The sequence below is a fragment of the Papaver somniferum genome, chromosome 4 (genome assembly GCF_003573695.1).
Source record: "Papaver somniferum cultivar HN1 chromosome 4, ASM357369v1, whole genome shotgun sequence".
NCBI lineage: Eukaryota > Viridiplantae > Streptophyta > Magnoliopsida > Ranunculales > Papaveraceae > Papaver > Papaver somniferum.
Window position 1 is genome coordinate 24,288,053 of NC_039361.1, and position 22,556 is coordinate 24,310,608.

Below are 22,556 nucleotides of genomic sequence, written 5' to 3' on the forward strand. Positions count from 1 at the left end.
CATTTTTTAATAATTGATCTATGTACGGCCTCAATCTTCTAGTTGTTTTCTAATAGATATTGTTTGGCAGAACGATAAGATATGTAGTGTACGCACATGGCCTTATATTCCCCACATGCAGACTTCTAGAATGTAGAGTGTTAGTTGTGAGGGTGAGGGCAAGTACTACAGAGGAAACGATAGACCTGAGCTTTTGAGTATACAAGGTCAGAACATCCTACAAATATGGCAGGCCAACTGTAAACGTCACACTCTATGGGCAGTATTGAATAATGTTTAGCTGAAAACAGGGAAAAAGTTAATATACTTTTATAAAAATCGAAAACACATAGTCCAAACCGTCAAAATTGTGATATACCAATTTGGCATGTACCAATCCAATTCTTTGCTGCTGTCTTGTCTTATAAAAAAAAATTTGGTATGCATCGGAACAAATTGGTAACCCCGGTAGCAATCTTAAACCGCCGTCAAAAGTTAATTGGCGTTCACATGATTTAATTCAACAAAACGCTAGTAATTTGTTTGTTAATTTGGCGGGAAGAGAGCCAATGAAAATCGCCACAAATGGACCAAGTTCGAAATCCTGGCAATGCCACATTGTCTATCACTCTCTTTTAACTTGCGTTTGAAAAGGCCATTGTTTGTGTCTTAATCACATGATTCGTACATATGGTAAGACAAACAGTGTTATTGACTAGTTGGTTATCAGAAAGTAGCTACGCAATTACTTTATTTGGTGGAGATGCCGCTGGGAAGTTTTTATTTTTTGTTGTGTACATCTCTGTGGTAGTTACTAATTTCTTCAAGCTTTATCTCGCACCGGTAACTGTTTAACCAGTGATGCTCATGGTGGTGGTTGGCGATTTTTTAATTTTCTCATGATTGATTGCGTGGTGGTTGGCGATCTCCGGAAAACCTGGAGGCAGCTGCCTGGATGAGTGGATGGCGTACCCTCTTTAATGCAAGTATCCAGAGTTTGGTACCCCAAATGCTACTTACAATTTCTTTACGGGGAATTTTTTTTCTAGCCCAAAAATATTTTTTTTAAATATCAAAAACCCGTCATTAAAATTCCATATATGAAAGACCCATTGTAGTGGCATAAAACCACACACTACATCCAACGAAATAGAAGATGGTTTAACACGAAGTAAAGGTACACAAGCAAAGGATACTACATAGAAGATGGTTTAACACGAAGTAAAGGTACTACACAGACACAAGGATATACGTGGTTCGGTATGATCATCTACGTCCACGGGGTGAAAGGATGAATGTTATTATTTCTTTTCTTTGATTACAAGTTGTTCTCTCCCTTTCAAATGATGAAGCTCAAAAACTCGAGTATGATGCCTTCTTTTTCTCTCTCTCAACCTGCCTCTCTCTTTCGACCAGCCCTTGTATTTATAGGCCAAGGTCGACATACAACAGAATTACAATGTTGGTCACATTACATCAATTTTAGTCGTTCCCTATCGGACCTGCACTGCTCGCCCGACTTTCTGGTTTAACCGATAGAGTCTTGGTTTTTGATAGTTCTTCACCCGAGGCCGAGTCTTGATCGTCTGGTTAACACGATGTCGCCCTTCTTTCTTCTTGTTCCTTTGTTTGACCATCTTCCTTCGGCTGACCGAGTGCTTTCTGATCGTTCGCCCGACCTGTCAGGAGATAAAGGTCACGTCACATCCGACAACTGTTGGGCCATCCCTAAATTAACTCCTAAAATAACTCTTGACTTCAATTTAATTCCTAAATTAACTCTCTAAAATAAGAACGCGAAATTGGGGGATATAAGAAAAGAACAAAAATTGGATCCAGATATCAATTCGGAGTCACCCCTTATCTAAGTATTTTACGTATTACCTAATCTACCCCTCACTAATCAGGACTAGTGATTAATAATAATTAGTAAAATCATAAGATTTTTGATAAATGATTAGTGTGTGTTTTATTTGAATTTGGGTGAGTGAGGTGTGAGAGTAGAAGGAGGGAAAAATATTTTGAGAGAGAAATTTTTTTGGGGAAAATGGAGAATGATTGTGAAGAGAGAATTGCTTCTGCTGAATCTTTAGCTCAACTACAACAAGAAGCATATCTCGAGTCTTCAGCTAACGACAACAACTCTCAATTGCAACTCTTTGTTGAGCCAACACCCTTGAATGATGATTTTGACGAGTATGGAGAGTTTTCCGAAGAAGCTACACAAGAAATTAAACTTGCACAACATGCAAGCATCCCCAATACACAGGTAAAGCTGCTAGGAGGTTGAAAAATCGATTTTTTTCTTTAAACCCGTCATTTTTTCAACTGTAAAACCTCGGTGCCGGCATGGAAATGGTATGAATACCATGCCGACAGACTCATTACCGGCATGGTATTCATACTACGACCATGCCGGTAGAGCGATATCCCCCATTTTGAATATTGATCCGGCATAGTATTCTACCAAAAAACGATGCCGGTACGCAGTTAACTTTTTTACCTACCAAGGAATATACTACGGAATATTGAACCGGCATGGTTTCATTGATAGGTTACCATGCCGGAACTGCATGAAAAACATACAGGAAACATTTCCATCTAAAACCAAATACCGGCATGGGAAATTAATAAACATCAACGCCGAAACTCCGTACCGACGTGGTACCATCAATATCGAGAATATCGGCAGCGCAATCGGCGTTGTTAAGTTTCAAATTTACAATGCCGGTACCTACCAAAAAACATACAGGAATAAATATTTTTCAAAGCTAAATACCGGCATTACATATCAATTATTTTTAATGCCGGAAGCGTGCACTGTCTTGGGACAATAAATTATGCGAATGCCGGCACCTTTGCTTCCGGCGTTGCTGTCTAATGAATCTTTTATGCCGGAATATGTTTCAAATTTGGTCTTCAGTTTTGGTTAAGTTCGACTATGCCGGAACATTGGTCGAGCATGCCGGTACGGGTTTCCGGCATAGTGTTTAATTTCGTTTGGAACTAATTTTCATTCGATCTTTAGGTGGTGACATATATTGATCCAACAAATGCAAAGCCGCTTCATCGGGATACGTCGGAATACTATAAAATACCTCCGGTATGTGACCAAATAATACTTTTCACATAGTATCTTGAACTTTACTAATGGATTACTAGTAATGAACCTTCTAATGAACGTGAAATTGATCTTATGTAGGAATAATAAATAGAAATGAAGCAATCGCTTGGGCTAAAGAGACAACTCTTAAGAATATGTGTGTGTTGGTGAGGAATACTGAAGGTTCAAAGAGGCGTTTTGAGATGGCTTGCGAGAGAACTGGGAAATACAAGGAGAAGAACAACCATAAGAGAAAGAATTATGTATATCCAAAGAAGACTAATAGGGTATACAAGACTCGTACGAGGAAGAATAATTGCCCGTTTAAGCTTGTATTCCGTTTAAATGACATGAACAATTGGGATTGTGAGGTTTTGTGTAGCTGTCATAACCACCGGGATCCGAAAGATTTTGTTGGTCACTCCCTAATTGTGAAGCTAAAACCTTATGAGTTCGAGGATGTAAAGAGATTGACCAAAGCACTTATCAAACCGAGACAAATTCTCAGAGACTTCAAGGAAAAGGATGAGTCTAACGTGTCTTCTCTACGTACAATTTATAGCGCACAAGCAACTATTAGAAGGGTGGAATGGGAAGGGAGGTTCGTTATGCAAGAATTTGTGAAGATAGCTTGGGATTACAACTACACGCGTATCATTAAAAGAGGGCCGGACGAGAAGCCCCTTCAAATATTCATTTCGCATCCTTTGCTTTCACAATTGGCAAATACATGTTGTGGTGTTCTTTTGATTGTACCTACAAGACAAACAAATACAATATGCTGTTGTTCAACATCGTGGGGCAAACCTCGGATAAGGTAACATTCATATTGGCTTGGTGTTTAATGGAAAACGAGAGGGACTATAATTATCATTGGGCATTACGACAATTGAAATTATTCTTCCGGGAAAATCAACTTCCGAGGGTCATCGTAACCGATCAAGATGACGCATTAATGAAAGCAATATCCGACGTCTTCCCGGATGCACAAAATTTCCTATGTACGTATCATATACGTGAAAATGTCAAAAAAACTTGTCATGCCTTGTTTGAACCCACTAAGGAGGATATTAAGAAGAGAATGATTGTTCAACTAGAGGAAGATGTTCGAAAGAACAAACTATACCCCGAAGAAGAAGAAGAAGATGAGAGAGGCAAGATAAAGGAGCGAGTGGACAAAAAACATGCGGACAATCATAAAAAGTGGTTGGAATTTCTAAGAGATTGGTAGAAATTTTATTGGTCTCTTACCGAGGTTATGTACGAAAAGAGATTGGAGAAGTTTATTGTTGATTAGAACGAAGTTTATCCGACTGTCGTCTGGTATTGTCGGACTCAATGGTTGGATAAGTTCAAGGAAAAATTTGTGCGTGCATGGACAAACCGGTATAGACACTTAAGAAGAATCCGTCTCCGATTCACCCAGCTGGTGGTACTCCGTGACTTTGGTTACAATATGGTTGACGTTGGCTTCAAACATGAATGCTTCCCCCTTTTCTTGTAAGTAACGCGTTTTCACGGCTTCATGCTACAAAAACAACACACAAACTTTGTTTGTTACATAAAATTTGCAAATGAGTAGATTATGTCAAATTAATCATAGAGATACTTACGAGTTGTTGAGGGGACAATCTATTGCGGGTAGCGTGATTGGTCCGGTGTTTCATTTTTAGATACTCAACCACCGCATTTAGGATGATGTCGTGTCGTTCCTCGATTTGTTTGGCAGTTCTTCCTTTCGGGTTACTGTAATCATGAATAAATTTGTTAAAAATCTTCAACCACATGGAATTCCGCGTGCTGTTACCTATAGTTGAAGGACAAGTTTCGGCGTACCATGCTTGGGTGCTTGCTAAATCTTCCTCCGAGTCGAACGATGCCATTTGTTGTATATGGGATTAGGTACTATACTAAGCTATTTATAGATAATTATTCTAGGGTTTAGGATTTCTAAGTTAAGAGGCTCAAGGAGATATATAAGAACACACGAGTTTTGGACTTTTGGGTCCAAGTATTAGCTCACTTTATATAGAGAAAAACCTCAACGACTATTTTTTTTTGAAAATCACCAAAACCGGCATTGAAGTAATTGTGACATAAGATGTCGGCACCAAGTTCCGGTACAGTTTTTCCATAAGCTAATCATGCCGGTACAAGGGAATTTATTCACAGAGATTGGGACAAATATGCAACCATCACCGGCATGGTTTTACAACAATATTCAATGTCGTTACAGGGAACCGACATTTGATCTATAATATCGACTATGCCGGTGTTTGTGAAAATTAAAAAAAAACGGCTAGTTTTTTGAAAAATAAGACCGTTGGTGATTCATTTCTATATAATACCCCCATTCCTTGGGAAAAATATACACAAACCACCCACCAAATAACAAAAATCCTTCTCTCAAGAAAGCAAGCACGGTTAAAGCTTCACAAGCGATGGGAGATTCATCATCTAGCTCTATTTGCAAAGTAAGTAGATTAAACATTACTAACAATATAATCTTCACTACTATGACGCATAACTAATATAATCTTCTCTTACAGAGTCATCATTGCAAGTGTCAAATTTGCAAGTCACGTTCTCATCTAGCCATCGACTGTCCTTTTATTTATTCAAAGTGTAGAAGCTGTGATGGGACACGCCGGTTTTGGATTGCAAAAACTGATGATGCTGAAAATGGAAGAATGTTTCTAAGGTGTTTGAATCACCCAAAGTGCGATGAGTTTCAATGGTTTGACAAAGCTCTTGAACTAGCAGAGTCAAGAGAAAACCACAAGGGCCAATGCAAGCCTATCGATGGGTGTGATGGGTGTTACATGAATGGAAAGGAATATGTTGAAAGAGAAGAAGAACCAATGAAGATGATCCTTGACACCCCCATACCGGACGATGTCTTCGAACAGATTCGGGAAACACTCAAAGGTTCCGCAATTGTTGAAAAGGGATGGAAATAGATAATCTTTAAACGAATGTAATCCATTCTATGTTTTTTTTTAGTATGTTTTAATTTAAAGTTTCAAATCCAATGTAATAGACTACTTAGGAATGAAATAATAGAGCATTCGAAATGGATTTATACTCAAAACTAGCAGAGTGCCGGCATAGAAGCAACCAAGCTTACAGTGTCGGTTTTCTGTCAACTATGAAAATTTGAAAAAAAAATCATAAAACCGGCATAGATTTTAGAAAAACGACTATGCCAGTACCTTCCAATTTCTATACAGGAACATGAAATTTTTAATCTTCTAGTTCCCGTATGGTTTTATAAAACATTTCATTGCCGGTACCAGGAACCGGCAATGAACTGTAATTTTCGTGCATGCCGGAACCAGTACCGGCGTTGTTGAACCTAAGCTTTTCCATGCCGGCAGCAATCATAAATAAATCTTGCAAAGTAACATTTCACTAGAAATCTAAACATGTTCAACATAAAGCAATCACTAGAAATATAAATATATTCAACATAAACCAAAAAACTAGATTCTGCTTAAATGTTTTTAATCCAGGTATCATAAACTAAAAGCAAACCAAACAACTAAAGAGTTAACCATGAGGTACAAACGAAAACAAGTTCGGAATTGTTCAAGACGTAACAACCACCATTCAGAAAAAGAAGCACAACTAAATAGTTAATCACTTGGTCTTTTGCTTCTTTTGTGCCGGTTTCTTCTTAATTTCCCCGAAAAAATCTCTTGCACTAGGGTCGGTTTCTTCAATTTTATCAAGCTTTTCCACGACTTCCTTCTTTTCTTCAAGGGATAACACCTCTCCTTCCTCGTACTTGCAACCTAACATCTTCTTCAACTTGCCAAGCCGACGCCGCTAGTTTCATACATACAACACATAATTAGTATATATATGCTAATATAAGATTATGTGTACATTAAAAGACTAAGTTATTAACAATACTTACTAGCAATCCAACGGTCTTATTAAGTTGGGCGATCATAGGTGGTGCCTGTGCGGGAGTTGGAACGTGAGGGTGTTTCTGGGGTGGAACTTGGACGTTATCCGGGCGGACGACAAAAGGATGTGACCATTGCAGGTAATCTTCCATGTAGTCGGCATCAACCTCATCACCGTTTTCCGCAAGCTCTCACTTCTCTCACTGACTAATATCTACCAAACGGTGTGGTTCCCTATCCTTCCAATCTGTTGGATCCGGTTTTGGATCATACTCTACATGCAACCGATTAGGAGTTGAAAAGCACCGAGAAAGGTCAAGAAAAAAACATTGAAAAGAGTCCGTCTCGAAATGTGATAATTGCTTATATCCAAGTTGGCGCATCACACGTGTAGGATTGGCCAAAACGTATCCTTTTGGGTGGAACAACGACCCATGGCAGAATGCAACGTTACCAAAACTCAAAACTTGGTGGTTTCCTCTAACCTCCTTGTAAGGGTCGAACACAACATCTTTGGTACTCATCGCATCCAAAGCCAATCTCATATCGATCAGTCGACCTATGTTACTGGGCTTCGGAGTATTGTTGAACTCGTATCTCTTAGCTATAGGCGTATCGGGTTCGGGAAGGTCTTTGATCTTCAAGAAGGTCCAGTCCTTGAACAAGGTTGGGAAGTGTTCATAAGCCCACACCTATTCCAATGTGAAGCAATAAGTTTTGTTTCTAAATTCACGATAAGGGTACATGTGAACAATATACATAATAACATAAGTTTAAAAACAAAATTACCTGCAGTAGAGTGAAATTCCCGACAAATTGGTTGGTTTTAGCCTTAGATGCTCTTCTCATCTCCGTCATCAAATGTGCAATTACCGCGGTGCCCCAAGAATACCCATAGATATCATGCAACGGATCCAAGTACTGAAGGTAGTTCGCACTAACCCTGTTGCCATTAGTGTCAGGTAATACCCTAGTGCCCAAGATGTATAACAGATACGCAGCGGTAGTATAAAGAATTTGTTTAGGGTCCGATCCATCCTTCAAACTTCTTTGCTTTGTGTTTTCAAACTTCTTATTAAGCAGCGTGAATTTGATTATATTTGTCTTACCAGACTTGGATTCATAAAATCTCTCCACATAAGTTTTATAGTCCCAACCAAACAGCTTGTTAGTCAGAGCGTGCAACTTCGACCATTCTAGGTCCAGAGACTCAACTCCTTCTGCAATTGATTTGCTGATAACACTCAAGCTTAGAATGTCCTGAGCATCTTCAGGGATGAAGGTCATCTCCCCGAAGGGAAGTGCATGGTACCGGTTTCACCATGATACCTTTCGACGAAGCAATTGACAGTCACGGAATCAGGCTTCACATAATTTTCAACCAAAGCATATAGAACAGAATCCTTTACTATTTGTTGGACCTCTTCACATTCCTCGGACAATTTCCAACAATCTGCGGCTTGGTTTCGGCAAACACGCACAACCTTCTTATGATCCTACAATTAGGAGACAATACAACTAAGATATTTTACATAAATACACAACAATACATGTGCACAAGATAAAAAAATGCTTACATAGGTTTGATAGATAGTACGAGCCCACGAGTGCTTGTATCCAAATAGTGTTTTCGGTTCCGGTGCTTCACCCCAAATTCTACCACGTTCAAGGTCAGTTATCATGTCATTAATATGAGGAAGGTGGGAACCTTTAACTTTCACTTTGCCTTTGCCCTTCTTGCCATTGCCTTGTGTTGGTTGTTGACTTGGCCCACCAACTTCGCTTTGTCTTGCTAATTGACTTGGAGGAACCACATTATCTTCATCCTCACTTTCCTCTTCATCTTGCTCATCTTGATCATCGTGGTCACGGATTACAACTCGATTACGGTCACCACCACTCTCCCAAATTATCCCTCTTGTCTCAACCCCCAAACGCTTTTTGCGACCTTCATCTTTCCCTCGAGGATGGAGATATTGAGGAGTATCAAGACCGTCATTCCTTCTTCTCTTAGTGACCGCATCTTTAGTTTTTCTTTTGTTAGCTTCCTTGGCTTTTGACCTATATCATAAGCACACGAAATGAATGTGAGACAACTCACTTTAAGTTTTTGTACCGGGATTGACTTACTTAAACTAACCACGCCGGTTAAATGTTCCGGCAGTGAACATTGACTATCGAGAATTCCGGTAGTCATATGTAATTCTCCTGGATATCAAAAGACTACTACCAGCACTCTTGAAATAAATCAATTCCATGCCGTAACTTTGTACCGGCAAACAAATCAACCTAAAAGCTATGCCGGTATAGGTGACAAATTCTTAAGTTTTCCTGTATGTATTAAGTCCACTACCGGCATGCTCGAATTATTACAAAAGAATGCCGGTACCCAAAACCGGCATATAATGCAACCCAAAATCTATGCCGGTACTGGTGACAAATTCATAAACTCTCATGTATGTTTTAAGTCCACTACCGGCATACACGAATTATTATTAAAGACTGTCGGTACTAAAAACCGGCATAGACCTCGACCCAAATTCTATGCTGGTAGGGAAAATTCAGTTTCAGGTGAATCTGGGGGTTGGAAACGGCATTGCATTCATCCAAGATTGAATGCCGGAACACAAAACCGACACTATATTCATACATATTTCAGTGCCGGTACTCACTGAAACTCAACTGTTTCAGTTAGGGTTCGCGATTCTAACCTAAACCCATTGCTATAAATCGATTTAAACACTCATAAAGTAGTTTAAAATCACTTACCTTCTCACAAAAGCCATGGTTGCGAGAGGTTGATTGTCCGAATCCGCTTCTTCTTCTTGCTCTTGAGCAATCTTAGCAATTCTTTGTTCGTGTTTTTGTTGACCTATCGATTTTGACGATTGGGCATTTGTTTTCTTTCATGGAGGCATTGTTTATGATTTGGGTAGGTTAATCGACGAAGAAATTTTTGAATCGACGAAGAACGGATGAAGAACGATGAAGGAATTTTTTTTTTCAAAAACCTAACCCTCAGTGCCGGAACTGATTTGAGAATGGGGGATAAATGGTTTGGTTTTTGATTTTAAGTTTTAGTAGAAAGGATATAATGGTCTTTTCATAATGTTTTTTTATTAATTAAAGGGTATTTTAGTATTTTCATACCCAAAAATCACCCTTAGCACATACCATGAGTTGGGGGAAGTAATCAATATCCCCAAATTACTTTTTTTATCCTCCAACTGCGCGTTCTAAAATAACTCTTCACATCTTGGGAATAGGAAAACTCAATTATCACTGTCGGGAAACTAAAAAAGAAAACAATTATCACCTTATGAATTTTTGGAAATTTCTAGGTTTCACGTGCCTTAATTCGTAAAAATTCAAAATTTTATTGGACCAAAATTTCATTGAATATTCCTAATTTTCACATCTAAATTTTAGATTTTTGCCTTTAATTAATATATGAGGTTCATTTTTTCAATGAATATTTCAGTTTTCACCCATAATTATGTAGTGGTGAAAATCGCACTTTTCATTATTTGTTGGTGAAAATCGCATTTTTCATTGAACGGTGATCAGTGATAATCTCATGTTTAGTAAAAATCACAACCTTCACTGTAATATTAAGGCTTCTTCTTTCTTCAGCACTTTTGCTATTAAGATGATAAGTTACGCATTCACATTTAGGAAGGATAGCAATGAGATGGGCAAAGCTATAAACTGATAATTCATCCGACTCACCACCGTACTTACAATAATTTTGGTGAAATGTAATTATCATTAGCCTAATCAAATTGCGAACATAACAATTAACAAAAATGGAAAATGAGTCGTTTGTCCAAATATTTTTAAAACATGGTTCAAATGGACGAATAAAAATTAGTATGGGTGAAATTGACACAAAAAAAATAGGAAGAATGAACCTGGATTCATCTCGGCTTAAAATTAAAAAAGATGGAGGATGAAACTGGATGCATCTTGATATAAACTAAAAATAAAAAAAAAACATTTGAAAATTGGTAGGATGAAACTATTTACATCCTGACTATTTTTACATTTTCGTCAATTTAAACAGTATCAAATTTTACATGTCCGTTTCGCCCAAAAATTATTGATTTTGGTCTTTTTAAACAATTTTATGTAAAATACAAGATCCGCCCCCCTGATACAACCTAATGCATTCACATGAAACAATGAAAAACCACAAATTTAATTTAGTTGTCGTCAACAACTAAAAAACTTTATCAAATCACATCCATTGAACGCGATTTTCAAACCCCAAGTATATAAGTGAATTGAAATATTCAAGTGATTTTAACCACGAAACTACAGTTGTAAATCCGTGAATTACAAATCTCCCGATAGATATATACCTACAAACACCTATCTATTTTACCCATGGTTGCCGGATCAAGCAACTTCAATTCATACTCATCACTAGTGACTAACCTGTAGTTACCATTACGTTGACGTCTTTCTCATCTCTTACTTACCTTTTGGCTTCTTATCCTTCTTGATCTTACGGAGCTTCTTGTGAATGCATTAATAGCATTGACGTTCTGAACAAAGCAACCTGTATAGTACCCAAAAGAGATTGGATTGACGGGTTTTGTAATAGTTGCCGTCATTTCCATGTTAGCAGCCATCCGTGCTTTTGGACTTTGGAGAATGAAAAGAAAACTCGTGAGATCCGTTGTCTTCTGTTCTGAACATGAATTTTATCAATCGTGATAAATGGAAGGAACAAAAAATGAAGTAGCGAATCCTGACCAAGATGCAAACAGACAACCAGATTAATGGCGGATAAAAATTGAGAATGAGGAGAATATCTTTTGCGTTAAATATTGAGTACTGACCCTAGATCTCGGATTTGATTAATGTTGACCCAAAAGAGAAACCGCGGTCCTTAAATGACGCCAACGACTAAGAATATATATATATATATATATATATATATTTTTTTTTTTTTTGTTAATAATACTTGATAGATAAAGGTTAATTTAGTCTTGAAAAAAAATAAAAATTTAAATCTGATCTAAAATTATTGTTTTTAACGGTGGATCTTACATTTTGAGCTATAAATATATACTATTTTATTGATGGGTTTATGAAAGATATAAATATATACTATTTTATTGATGGATTTATGAAAGACACAGGAACCAAATTCGGGTTCCTCAGAAATTTCCACATTTCTTTATTTTTTTTATTTTTCTTACCTCCACGTCCACGTGCATTTACCTTTGACAACCTTTATAATTTTATGATCTCAATGGTAGAGCAACTATCCTAATTACAACACGGTTATTTTTCGGGAGTTTTCACGAAATAAAACCTGGTTAATCGAGCATTACTATAATCTGTAAAGGTAAAGTCTTAGTTTTCCATATACCGTGTTTGGAGATACTTGAAGCAGTTTTCAAATTATAAAAGTTAGAAAAAAAGTTTGCTTCACTGAAAATTAACTTTTTACCTTTGGAAGTTGTTCTCATGTTTTGTTTCTTAAATAATGACTCGAAAAGCTACTTCTTAAAGCGTATCCTAACGACTTTATAGACACAAACTATATAGGTTTGCTTCCTGCTTATAAAATACACTGCTACTTATACTAGGTATAAACATACAAAACTACTTTCGGCCGACTAACACGGTATAAACATACCTATAACAAAAACATGGTGGATGCTTGCCTAGAGGTGTTAAATTTAATGAGGGATTTCCCGAGAGAAATCCTGAGTGGATACCTAATAACAGGTAGGAAACCCCTCTATCATTGGGGCATGTGCAAGGCAAAGTGGGACCAGCCGCTTCTCTTTCTCGGATTAATTATCCCTAATTCACATTTTCTCTGTATGTTTAGCATTTGCTGGTGTTTTAAGTTAATTCTCAGTTCTGGCTTTGATTTGCGAGAAAAGAGTTGGGACTTCTAAAGTACTGGTTTTCCCGAGAGAAATCTCCGTACTTATCAGACACTATTATAGAAATACAGTAAAATCTCTCTGGAAGAATACTTCATATAGGAATAAACTCCATATAAGAATGAAAAATTCCGGTCCCGATTTGGGCCAGTTATATTTAAGAACAAACTCCATATTGGAATAAGTCATAATTTTTTCAGGTCACGTTTTAAGGAACCTCCATATAAGAATAATTGACAATATAATATAAATAATATAAATCTTGTAATATATTAATGTTTAAAATGAAGAGATTCTTATAAATAATTTTACATGATCATTTTGCTTCAAAGTGGATTCGTTGCTTTTTTGTGCACAACTTAATCCAAATCTCTGCCACTCATATGATTTCATTTGTTAGTTTTCGATGTCAAAGTTGAGTTTTATGTGGATTGATTTCATATATACATACATGTAAAATAAAATCCTCATTAAGTAGTATTTAAATTTACATAGATATATTTTTGTGTTTCCTATGCATATATATGTATTTTCCGATGTACATGCATGAAAGTTTTTCTTTCGGTCTATTCAAGGTAGGACCTCCATATAAGAATAACTCTCGTATAAAAATATTTTTTTGTGGTCCATAGGATATTCTTATACGGAGGTTTTACTGTATCAAGTTTACCATTACGGAGATTTGCCGTCTTAAGTACGGAGCATGAACTCCCATTTTGGCAAGGCCCATTTTTGCTTACTATTAGTACCAAATAGCGCATAGGAGTACATCCTTGTGGATTCAAATTTCTCATTGTTGCTATTGGAGCAGTGACACTCTAAGACAAATATAATCCCCAAGTGTTAATTCTGGTTGAAAAATATTTCCAAAGATAAAAATCACATTGCTTCATATGAAACTATAATATTCATTGACACGCACAACAAGTGTAAGGTAGTCAATATCGGTTGTATCGTCCAATATTATAGGTTTTTATCGTGTATCGGGAAAAACCTTTACGATATCTAAAATATTAGCGATACAAGGATTGAACGATAAAAACGTTCGTATCGGCCGATACAAACCGATATATCGGGTTCACTGATACATTGATATTATCGGCAAGGGCAATTCGGTAGAATAAATCATCTAGATCTGAAAATATTCAAACATAACTCTTCCTCCTAATCATCAGCTTCTTATGTACCCTTTAATTTGTACTATGAAGCTTCGATCTTGAGAATTAAAGCATCATATAACACCAATTTTTTTTTTTAGATTGAAATATTTATAAATATTTAATATTCTATCTTAATGATGTATCCCTGATAAAAACCGATATTATTATTTTGTATAGGTGTATCGGACCCGACCGATAGGATACCGATACACGATATTAACTACTTTGGGCAAGCATATGAACTGTATAGATCGGTCCAAAATCGGCAATTAAATTGTAAGGCAAGAATCCAATAAGTATATATACCTTAATTTCTCTGGTGGCTTGAATAGTTGATGAGATACGGAAATCTATAATCCAAATAACTTGAAATTGATAATTTGAAATGGATAAACAATCAACCAAATTAGTTTCTGCACCCTTTGAATAAAAGGAGAACCTAAAAATGAGATTCTTCTCCTACGACTTATAGTTTCTCCGCGCTATCGATTGAAAACTAAAAGATAATTAGAGGCATCTAGTTGAATCTCTAGAATTAGATGATTCTAATTCTACCTAGAGAACACAAAGAGGATTTGAAGAAGAGACAACTCTCATTCTCACAAATATTCTAAAACATAACCTAATTCCTCTAACCTTATTTCTTCTAATTTATGTTAGCACTAAAGACACATTCGTCATGTTCAAAGTATTTCAAAGATAAAAAATAAATGACGCTTCAATATTGATTTGGGACATCCACAGTACATTAATAATTGATGGAAAAAAAAATGCTTGGATGGAGATGGAGGATTAGGAATACTAAGAAAAAAAAGGCTATTATTGGGGCTTCACACTCCAATAGAGGGGTTTTATTTGGATTCTTAATGTCCAAAAAAGTGGTTATGGGATATCCTAACACATATACAAAATGTCTAAATTACCCTTTAACTAAAATAAAAACTTAAAAACCGTAGGTGATTTCATGTCCAGGTTTGGATTAATTCCAACCGTAGAATTTTATTTTCATGTAGTTTTACGTCCAGGTTTGGATTAGTTCCAATCGTAGAAGCTCATTTTACGTCCAGGTTTCTTTTAATTCCAACCGTATTTTACGTCCAGTTTTTTTTTTAATTCCAACCGTAAAAGTGATTTTACGTCCAGGTTTAAATTATTTCCAACCGTAGAAGTGATTTTACGTCCCGATTTGGATTAATTCCAACTGTAGAATTTTATTTGCATGTAGTTTTACGTCCAGGTTTGAATTAGTTCCAACCGTAGAAGCTCATTTTACGTCCAGGTTCCTTTTAATTCCAACCGTAGAATCTGATTTTATGTCTAGTTTTCTTTTAATTCCAACTGTAGAAGTGATTTTACGTCCAGGTTTGGATTATTTCCAACCTTAGAAGTTTATTTTACGACCAGTTTTTCTTCCCACAAAAACTTTGTCCCAGAATTCACCAAGTATACAATAAAATTCATTAATTTAATTTTTATCTAATTAAATTAAATTAAAATTAACTAAATAAGAGTTGTTTAGTCATTACAAAATTATTTTAGATAAGGGGTTTTTGATATTACTTATGCATGACCCGTTTTTATCATATGAGGTGACGCCCCTCTAATGAAATGTGACGCCCTAATAATAACCTTCAAGAAAAAAGAAAAGAATAAAAAAGTCAATTAAAGTGTGCTATAATCACACCTATATGAGAACATTTCATGACAATTTCTAGACGTGGCAAAATATTGCTAGGCCATTCAAACTGCACAAATAATGCTCAAAACATTTCAGCACCGATCTTCACAATATATTAAGTTATCATTCGCTTTTGCATCTTACTGCTCAAGGAATAAAAACCTTCCCAAATACATAGCAATTTCTAGGACAATGTCGTAGGATCTATAACACTCCATATTAATCAAGAGCGATTAACAGGGGTAGGTATATCGCAAATAATTGGAGAATATTTTACCATTTGTGACGGCAACTAAAATCGGTATGATTTTTCCATGCTAGCATGAATAGTAAAATATTCCCAAATTATTTCCGGTATACCCTAGTTAATCCTTCTTAATAAACTACAATCAGTTAGGAATTTCCATCATTTATAATCTATTTATTGGAATTGCTCGAAGACCAGTAGCCTTGGCTAATGTAAACCCGAATTCTTCCTCCATATCCAAATCCTCTGGCCTCAATCCATTTTCTAGTTTCCAATCAAATGATGATTGTATAAGCAAACCCACAATTAAGTGTATTATTCTGTGTGCTAATGGTAAACCAGGACAAATTCGACGACCCGATCCAAATGGAATCAACCCAAAATCTTGACCTTTATAATCAGTTTTCGAATCTAAAAATCTTTCAGGGATAAAACAAGTTGGGTCCTTCCATTGGATAGGATCTCGACCAATTGCCCATACATTGACTAGTACCTGAGCACCTTTAGGGACAACGAGATCATGAATTTCAACATTGTTATCTGCTTTATGAGGAACTAAAAACGGTGCTGGTGGGTGTAGTCGAAGCGTTTCTTTGACAATTGCTTGCAAGTAAGGTAGTCGACCGATATCTGATTCTTCAATCTGTCCGTCTTTCCCTAAAATGTCCGAAAGCTCTGATTGAGCCTTTGCCATCTTAGATGGGTTGTGAAGTAATTCCGCCATTGCCCATTCTATCGTGGCCGAGGTAGTATCTGTACCAGCAGCAAAGAAGTCCTATGGATTCATAAACAAATCATTCTGTTAAGATTAAATTGAATGTATGCACACCAAGCACTAGTACCCCTTCAAGCAAAATGGGTCAAAGAAATGTATACAAGAAAAGAAGTTGTCTCAAATTTGGCAGAACAAAATTAAATGCTTCATAAAAGGACACACGGAAGGAAAGTACCAACCTTGAGTAAAGATTTGATTTCATGACGTTGAAGTTGGATTCCGATATCATGGGATGGATCAAGAATCATATCTAGCAAGTCACCTTTCCCCTCTCTAGACTGTAGAGTCAACAATTTCTTTTCTATAATCTTCTCAAATATCTCATCCAATACTCCGAAATGCTTACTCATACCACGTCTCACACCTTGAAGATCCATGAATCTAATCATTGGAAAATAATCGGACAAATTTGGTTTTCCTGCTTCACACATTGCTCCTCTAACGGCATCTTTAAAAACACAAACAGAATCTGAACCAAAATCATCAGCTAAATCAATCGAAAAGAAACTATTCGATATCAAATTAAGCACAGTAGTAAATGCAGCTTGACCGATATTAATCACAGAACCAGCACTTGCGCTTTTCCGTATGTAAGAAACAAGTTCCTCTAGCTTTCGGTGCCTTAGGCTTCGATTTGAATCAAGTTTTTGGGTAGTGAAAATATGTGAGTTGGTTAATTTTCTAAGAGTTCTCCACTGAGGTGAAGGAGGTAACCATACGATTGAAGATTCATGGTGATTAAGTACTGTAACCGCGTCTATAACGGTGCGACTTGAAAATGATTGATCATGTTTTTGTAAGACTTCCTTGGCTATAGTTGAAGAAGAAATGACTATTGTTGTTAAGAAACCGAGTTTTAGTGACATCAAGGGTCCGTAGATTTGAGCTAATTGAGTGAGTGACTCGTGAGGCTTCTTTCCAAGTTTAAAAAGATTTCCAAAGACGGGCAATGGAATAGGACCGGGTGGGAGATTTGTGGGTGAAGATTTAGTAATCCATGAAAATACTTTGAGAAGCGTTACAGGAAGTAGAATTAACAGAAGAAGATTCAAGTACTCCATTTCTCTTGCTCTCTCTTGAAACCTGCTGAAATTTTTAATAATGCAGATTACATAATATCCTGAAGTGCATCTGTAATGTGCATTTATTACCTAACCAAGAAAATGTTGGAATATTTTCAACGCCGCTAACCAAAGGGGGGTCCTGGGGGGCATCGCCCCCCAGGCGAATAAATACCTATTCCCAACAGGTGCAAAACCCTTTATAAATAGCTTCTCCCAGTTTCGTTTAACATATAAGAAAAATCAATCTGTTTTCTCTGTTTCAAAAAGCATCATCAGAAATCAGAAATCTCTTTGTGTGTTCTTGATTGAATCAAGGGGTACAAACCTTGAATTCAGTTTTCGTTGCAGGGCTTTCATTGTATCCTGAAGGCAATATTTCGCATACCTGTTGTAATCGCCAATTGTTATTGGGAGGGTAGAAATATTTGTCTAAAAGAAATTTATACAAGCCTTGAAAGTTTTGGAATGCAACACTTTCTTCTCTGTGTCATTCATCCTTCGTGAAACCCTTTTTTTTCCAACAGAAAAGATTAATGTATGGCCTCAATCATCTTGTGTCATGTTTTTTTTTTTAATAGATACTGTTCTGCAATAAGATACGTGCAAGTACAATCACATACAGATTTCTAGAATCTGGAGTGTTATATCAGATCTTTGTTGAGGGTAAACAAAACACGTTAAGCAGGGCAAGTGCCCCACAGGAAATGATTGATCTAATGCATTTGATTTTGAGTAGAGGGTGAAAACGTCCTGCAAATCCAAAATTGGGGTGTAGAACAGGCAGCCGCTAACGTCGCAGTATTATCCAAAACATAGTTCCAGATCTTGTGCCAAAATTTGATGAGCTTTCACGACAATTACAAAAGTCCAACAATAAAGTAATGCTTTGTTTGTCAATGTAGTGGGAAGAGCCATTCACAGTCCCAAGAGACGGACTAAGTTATGAAAATCTTGCCTATGGCTATGCGTCGTCTGACACTCACTTGGGTTTGAAAATGCCATAACACTTTAACTAGTGATATTGTGATGTCTTCCGTGGTGGTTGCCGACTGATTGTGTTGGTTTCTTATCTTATCTGATTGTGTTGGTTTCCTATCTTATTTGAAAATGCAATTTACAATTTTATTTTATTTGGTTTTACCTCCACGTCCGCGTGCAATATGCTTATACTTGGTGGGTGGTCGGTACTAGTTTTGAGTCTGATCATGAGAGAAAAATAAAGTGCATGAGGACATATCGGACATAATTGCATGGGATAACCTGATAACAGTGATAAGTTTGTTATTCATAAAATTGGTTAAAAAGACCAAAATCAATAATTTATGGGTGAAAAAGACTTGTACATTTTGATACTGTTTAAATGGACAAAAATTAAAAAGATACTGTTCAAATGGACAAAAATATAAAAATAGCCAGGATGTAACCAGTTTCATCCTTGCTACTTTTTAAGTTTAAGCCGCGATGAATCCAGTTTCATCCTTGTTTTTTTTTTGTCCATTTCACCCATACTAATTTTTACTCGTCCATTTGAACCACGTTTTAAATTCTTTTGGACAAATAACCCATTTTCCGTTTGTTATTTGGATAACATGCATGGACAACACTAATGCCGCTTAACTGAAGCTTTGGTGAATTTTGCCAGAGATAACCTGATTTTTTTTACCTCTTCGTATCATAGGAAAAAAAAGAGGAGATTTCAAGAAGTTGTCTCCTCTGAGAGACACGTGAATATTCACAGGCCATTCCTCCGTCTTCTCATTAGTGTTTAAGATATGAATTTAGCAATTTTTCAGATTTTTCACATTTTCATCACAAGTATTCCAAGAACAAAAATCGCAGTATTTTGGAACTGTAATTCTTGTTATCGTATCTTACTTATAGATCGCAAATTCTTGTCACAAAATTTCTAGGATAAAAACGAAAAGTTTCTAAATACAAAATTAGATACTAACTTCGATGAGGATATACCCAAGTGATAAGTTGAAATTAGAGTCTATTAGTAGGAATTGCTCGAAGACCGGTAGCCTTTGTTAATGTAAATCCAAGTTCTTCTTCCATACTCAAATCCTCTGGTCTCATCCCATTTTCCAGTTTCCAGTCGAATGATTGTATAAGCAAACCCACAATTAGATGTACCATTCTATGTGCTAGCGGTAAGCCGGGACAACTTCGACGACCAGACCCAAACGGAATCAACTCAAAATCTTGACCTCGATAATCAACTTTGGAATCTAAAAACCTTTCAGGATTAAAACTAATAGGGTCCGTCCATATGGCAGGATCTCGACCCATTGCCGACACATTCACTAATATCTGAGCATCTTTAGGGACAAGAAAATTATGCATTTTAACATCGACTACTGCTTTGTGCGGGACCAAGAATGGAGCTGGTGGGTGAAGCCGTAACGTCTCTTTCACGATAGCTTGCAAGTACGGGAGTCGGATGATATCTCTCTCTTTGATTAATCTGTCTTTGCCTATAATGGTTGAGATCTCCTGTTGAGCCTTTGTCATCTTAAATGGGTTGTGAAGTAGCTCCGCCATTGCCCATTCCACAGTGGATGAGCTAGTATCTGTTCCAGCTACGAAGAAGTCCTGTTTCATGAATCATTTTGTAAGGCTTGTATGAAAATCTTTCAACCAAAAAATCAAGAAGAAATTGCACACCCGGCCTAGCGCCAGACTTTAAATAGTGAATGATTGAAAATTACATTAGTACCAACCTTAAGTAGAGCATTTATTTCATGACGTTGAAGCTGGATTCCATTTTCATGGCATGGGTCAAGAATCACATCAAGCATGTCACCACCAGACATACTACTATTTCCCTCTCGAGACTGTAATACCAACAATTTTTGATCTATAATCTGATTGAAAATATCATCCAGAATTCGAATGTACTTTCCCGTACGGCGTCTAATACCTTGCAAATCCAAAAATCTTAGAACAGGGAAATAATCCGAAACATTTGGTTTTCCGGCTTCCCACATAATTGCTCTTATAGTATTCTTAAAGGTAGAACCAGAATTTGAATTGTAATCAGCTAAATCAATAGAAAATAAACTATTGGACATCAAATTAAGAACAGTTGTAAAAGCAACTTGACCAATGTCAACGGCAGAACCTGAACTTGCATTTCGGCCCACGTAAGAAACAAGCTCATCTAACTTTTGCTGCCTTGAGTTTTGATTTGAATCAAGTTTTTGAGTACTGAAAATATGTGAATTTGTCAATTTTCTAAGAGCTCTCCACTGAGGTGAAGCAGGTAACCATATCATTGAGTATTTATGGTCATCGTGTATCGTAATTGCATCCAAAACTGTTCGACTAGAAAAAGATTGATCATGTTTTTGAAGAACTTCTTTGGCTATTGCAGGAGAAGAAATGACTACTGTCGTTAAAGAACCGAGTTTTAGTGACATTAGTGGACCGTGAACTTTGCCGAGATGAGTCAGTGACTCGTGAGGTTTTTTGCCGAGTTGGAGAAGATTTCCGATGATAGGTAGCCGATATGGACCTGGTGGGAGATTTCTCTTTGCAACTGAATTGATAACCAGCTTGAAAAATATACATGAAAGCACAATTAACATGAAAAGATTCAAGTTATCCATTTTCTTTCTCTCAAACCTAAAAAACTGCCAATGAAAGAGTGCTAAACTTAAGACTTGAGAGCCTTGGGAGTACATACTAGTAGAAATGGATTGAATTTTCTAAAGTTTTTAGTAGTACTTTTTACTGTTTTAGATATATTCCAAGAAGTCTGCTAAAAGGAGAGTAAAATAACTCTTGACCAAAAAGATAAAATAGTACAGATGTGTGGCCTCACATTTGACATGTCCAATATAATCTTCTGCAGAGAGTTGGGAGACAGAGAAAAGTAGAGAGGAAATAGTGGATCCTAATCATTGTCAGTTTGGATAGAATTGCATTATTACACGTTATCGACTCCTTTTTTTGGTCTCTAGTTAGTTACTCTGGTCTGGATTGAATGCTTCCCCTACTATACGGGCAACCGCATCTCAATTCATTGCCAGTACGTTCAGAGGATAAAGTTTACGCATGATGGATACATTCTCACAGTAAAGGACTATAAATAGACATTGAGAGGACAAAAAAAAAGGGAATCCAATCATCCAACATTTATTTTCATAAAGTATAAAGCGTACAAGCAAAAAGAGGTTACAGTAAAGCCTAGTTATTGGTATCACCCCATAATTTTACTGTTTTATAACAGTGACCAAGACATCTTATTAGAAAATTTTAACTTACAGAAATAAACTCCAGTCTTCATGCATGATACACAAATGATCGATTTGATTTATAGCTTGATGGGAATTACTCGAAGACCAGTAGCTTTCACTTAGGTAAACCTAGAGCCATCCTCCATATTCATGTCCTCCGGTATCATCCCATTTTCCAGTATCCAGTTAAATGATTGTAGAAGTAAACCAATCATTAGGTGTGTCATTTATGTGCTAAAGGTAAGCCGGGACAGATTCTGCAACCTGATCCAAATGGAATCAACTCAACATGGTGGCCTTTATAATCAATTTTCAAATCTAAGAATCTTCCAGACTGAAAACTAGTTGGATCTGCCCAGATGGTAGGATCCCTACCGATTGCCCATGCATTGATTAGTACCTGAGTATCTTCAGGGACAACAAAATCATGGATTTTAACGTCCATTTCTGCTTGGGAGATTGGAAAAATGCCCCAAAACTGGGTGCAATGTT

At 36.7% G+C, this 22,556-nt stretch overlaps 2 protein-coding genes across 2 annotated transcripts; both read right to left on the reverse strand.

The window, feature by feature from the left end:
* Positions 1-15,701: 15,701 nt before the first annotated feature.
* LOC113274970 (geraniol 8-hydroxylase-like) lies at positions 15,702-17,895 on the reverse strand. The gene is made up of 2 exons (XM_026524395.1): positions 16,939-17,895; positions 15,702-16,759 (listed from the first exon to the last, which is right to left on the reverse strand). Exons 1-2 carry the CDS (start codon positions 17,818-17,820, stop codon positions 16,148-16,150), a joined length of 1,494 nt encoding a protein of 497 aa, XP_026380180.1. The 5' UTR covers positions 17,821-17,895; the 3' UTR covers positions 15,702-16,147.
* A 1,766-nt stretch (positions 17,896-19,661) lies between these two features.
* Positions 19,662-21,519, reverse strand: LOC113273621 (geraniol 8-hydroxylase-like). The gene is made up of 2 exons (XM_026523278.1): positions 20,547-21,519; positions 19,662-20,418 (listed from the first exon to the last, which is right to left on the reverse strand). The coding sequence occupies exons 1-2, from the start codon at positions 21,507-21,509 to the stop codon at positions 19,810-19,812; spliced, it is 1,572 nt and encodes a 523-aa protein (XP_026379063.1). The 5' UTR covers positions 21,510-21,519; the 3' UTR covers positions 19,662-19,809.
* Between the last annotated feature and the right edge of the window lie 1,037 nt (positions 21,520-22,556).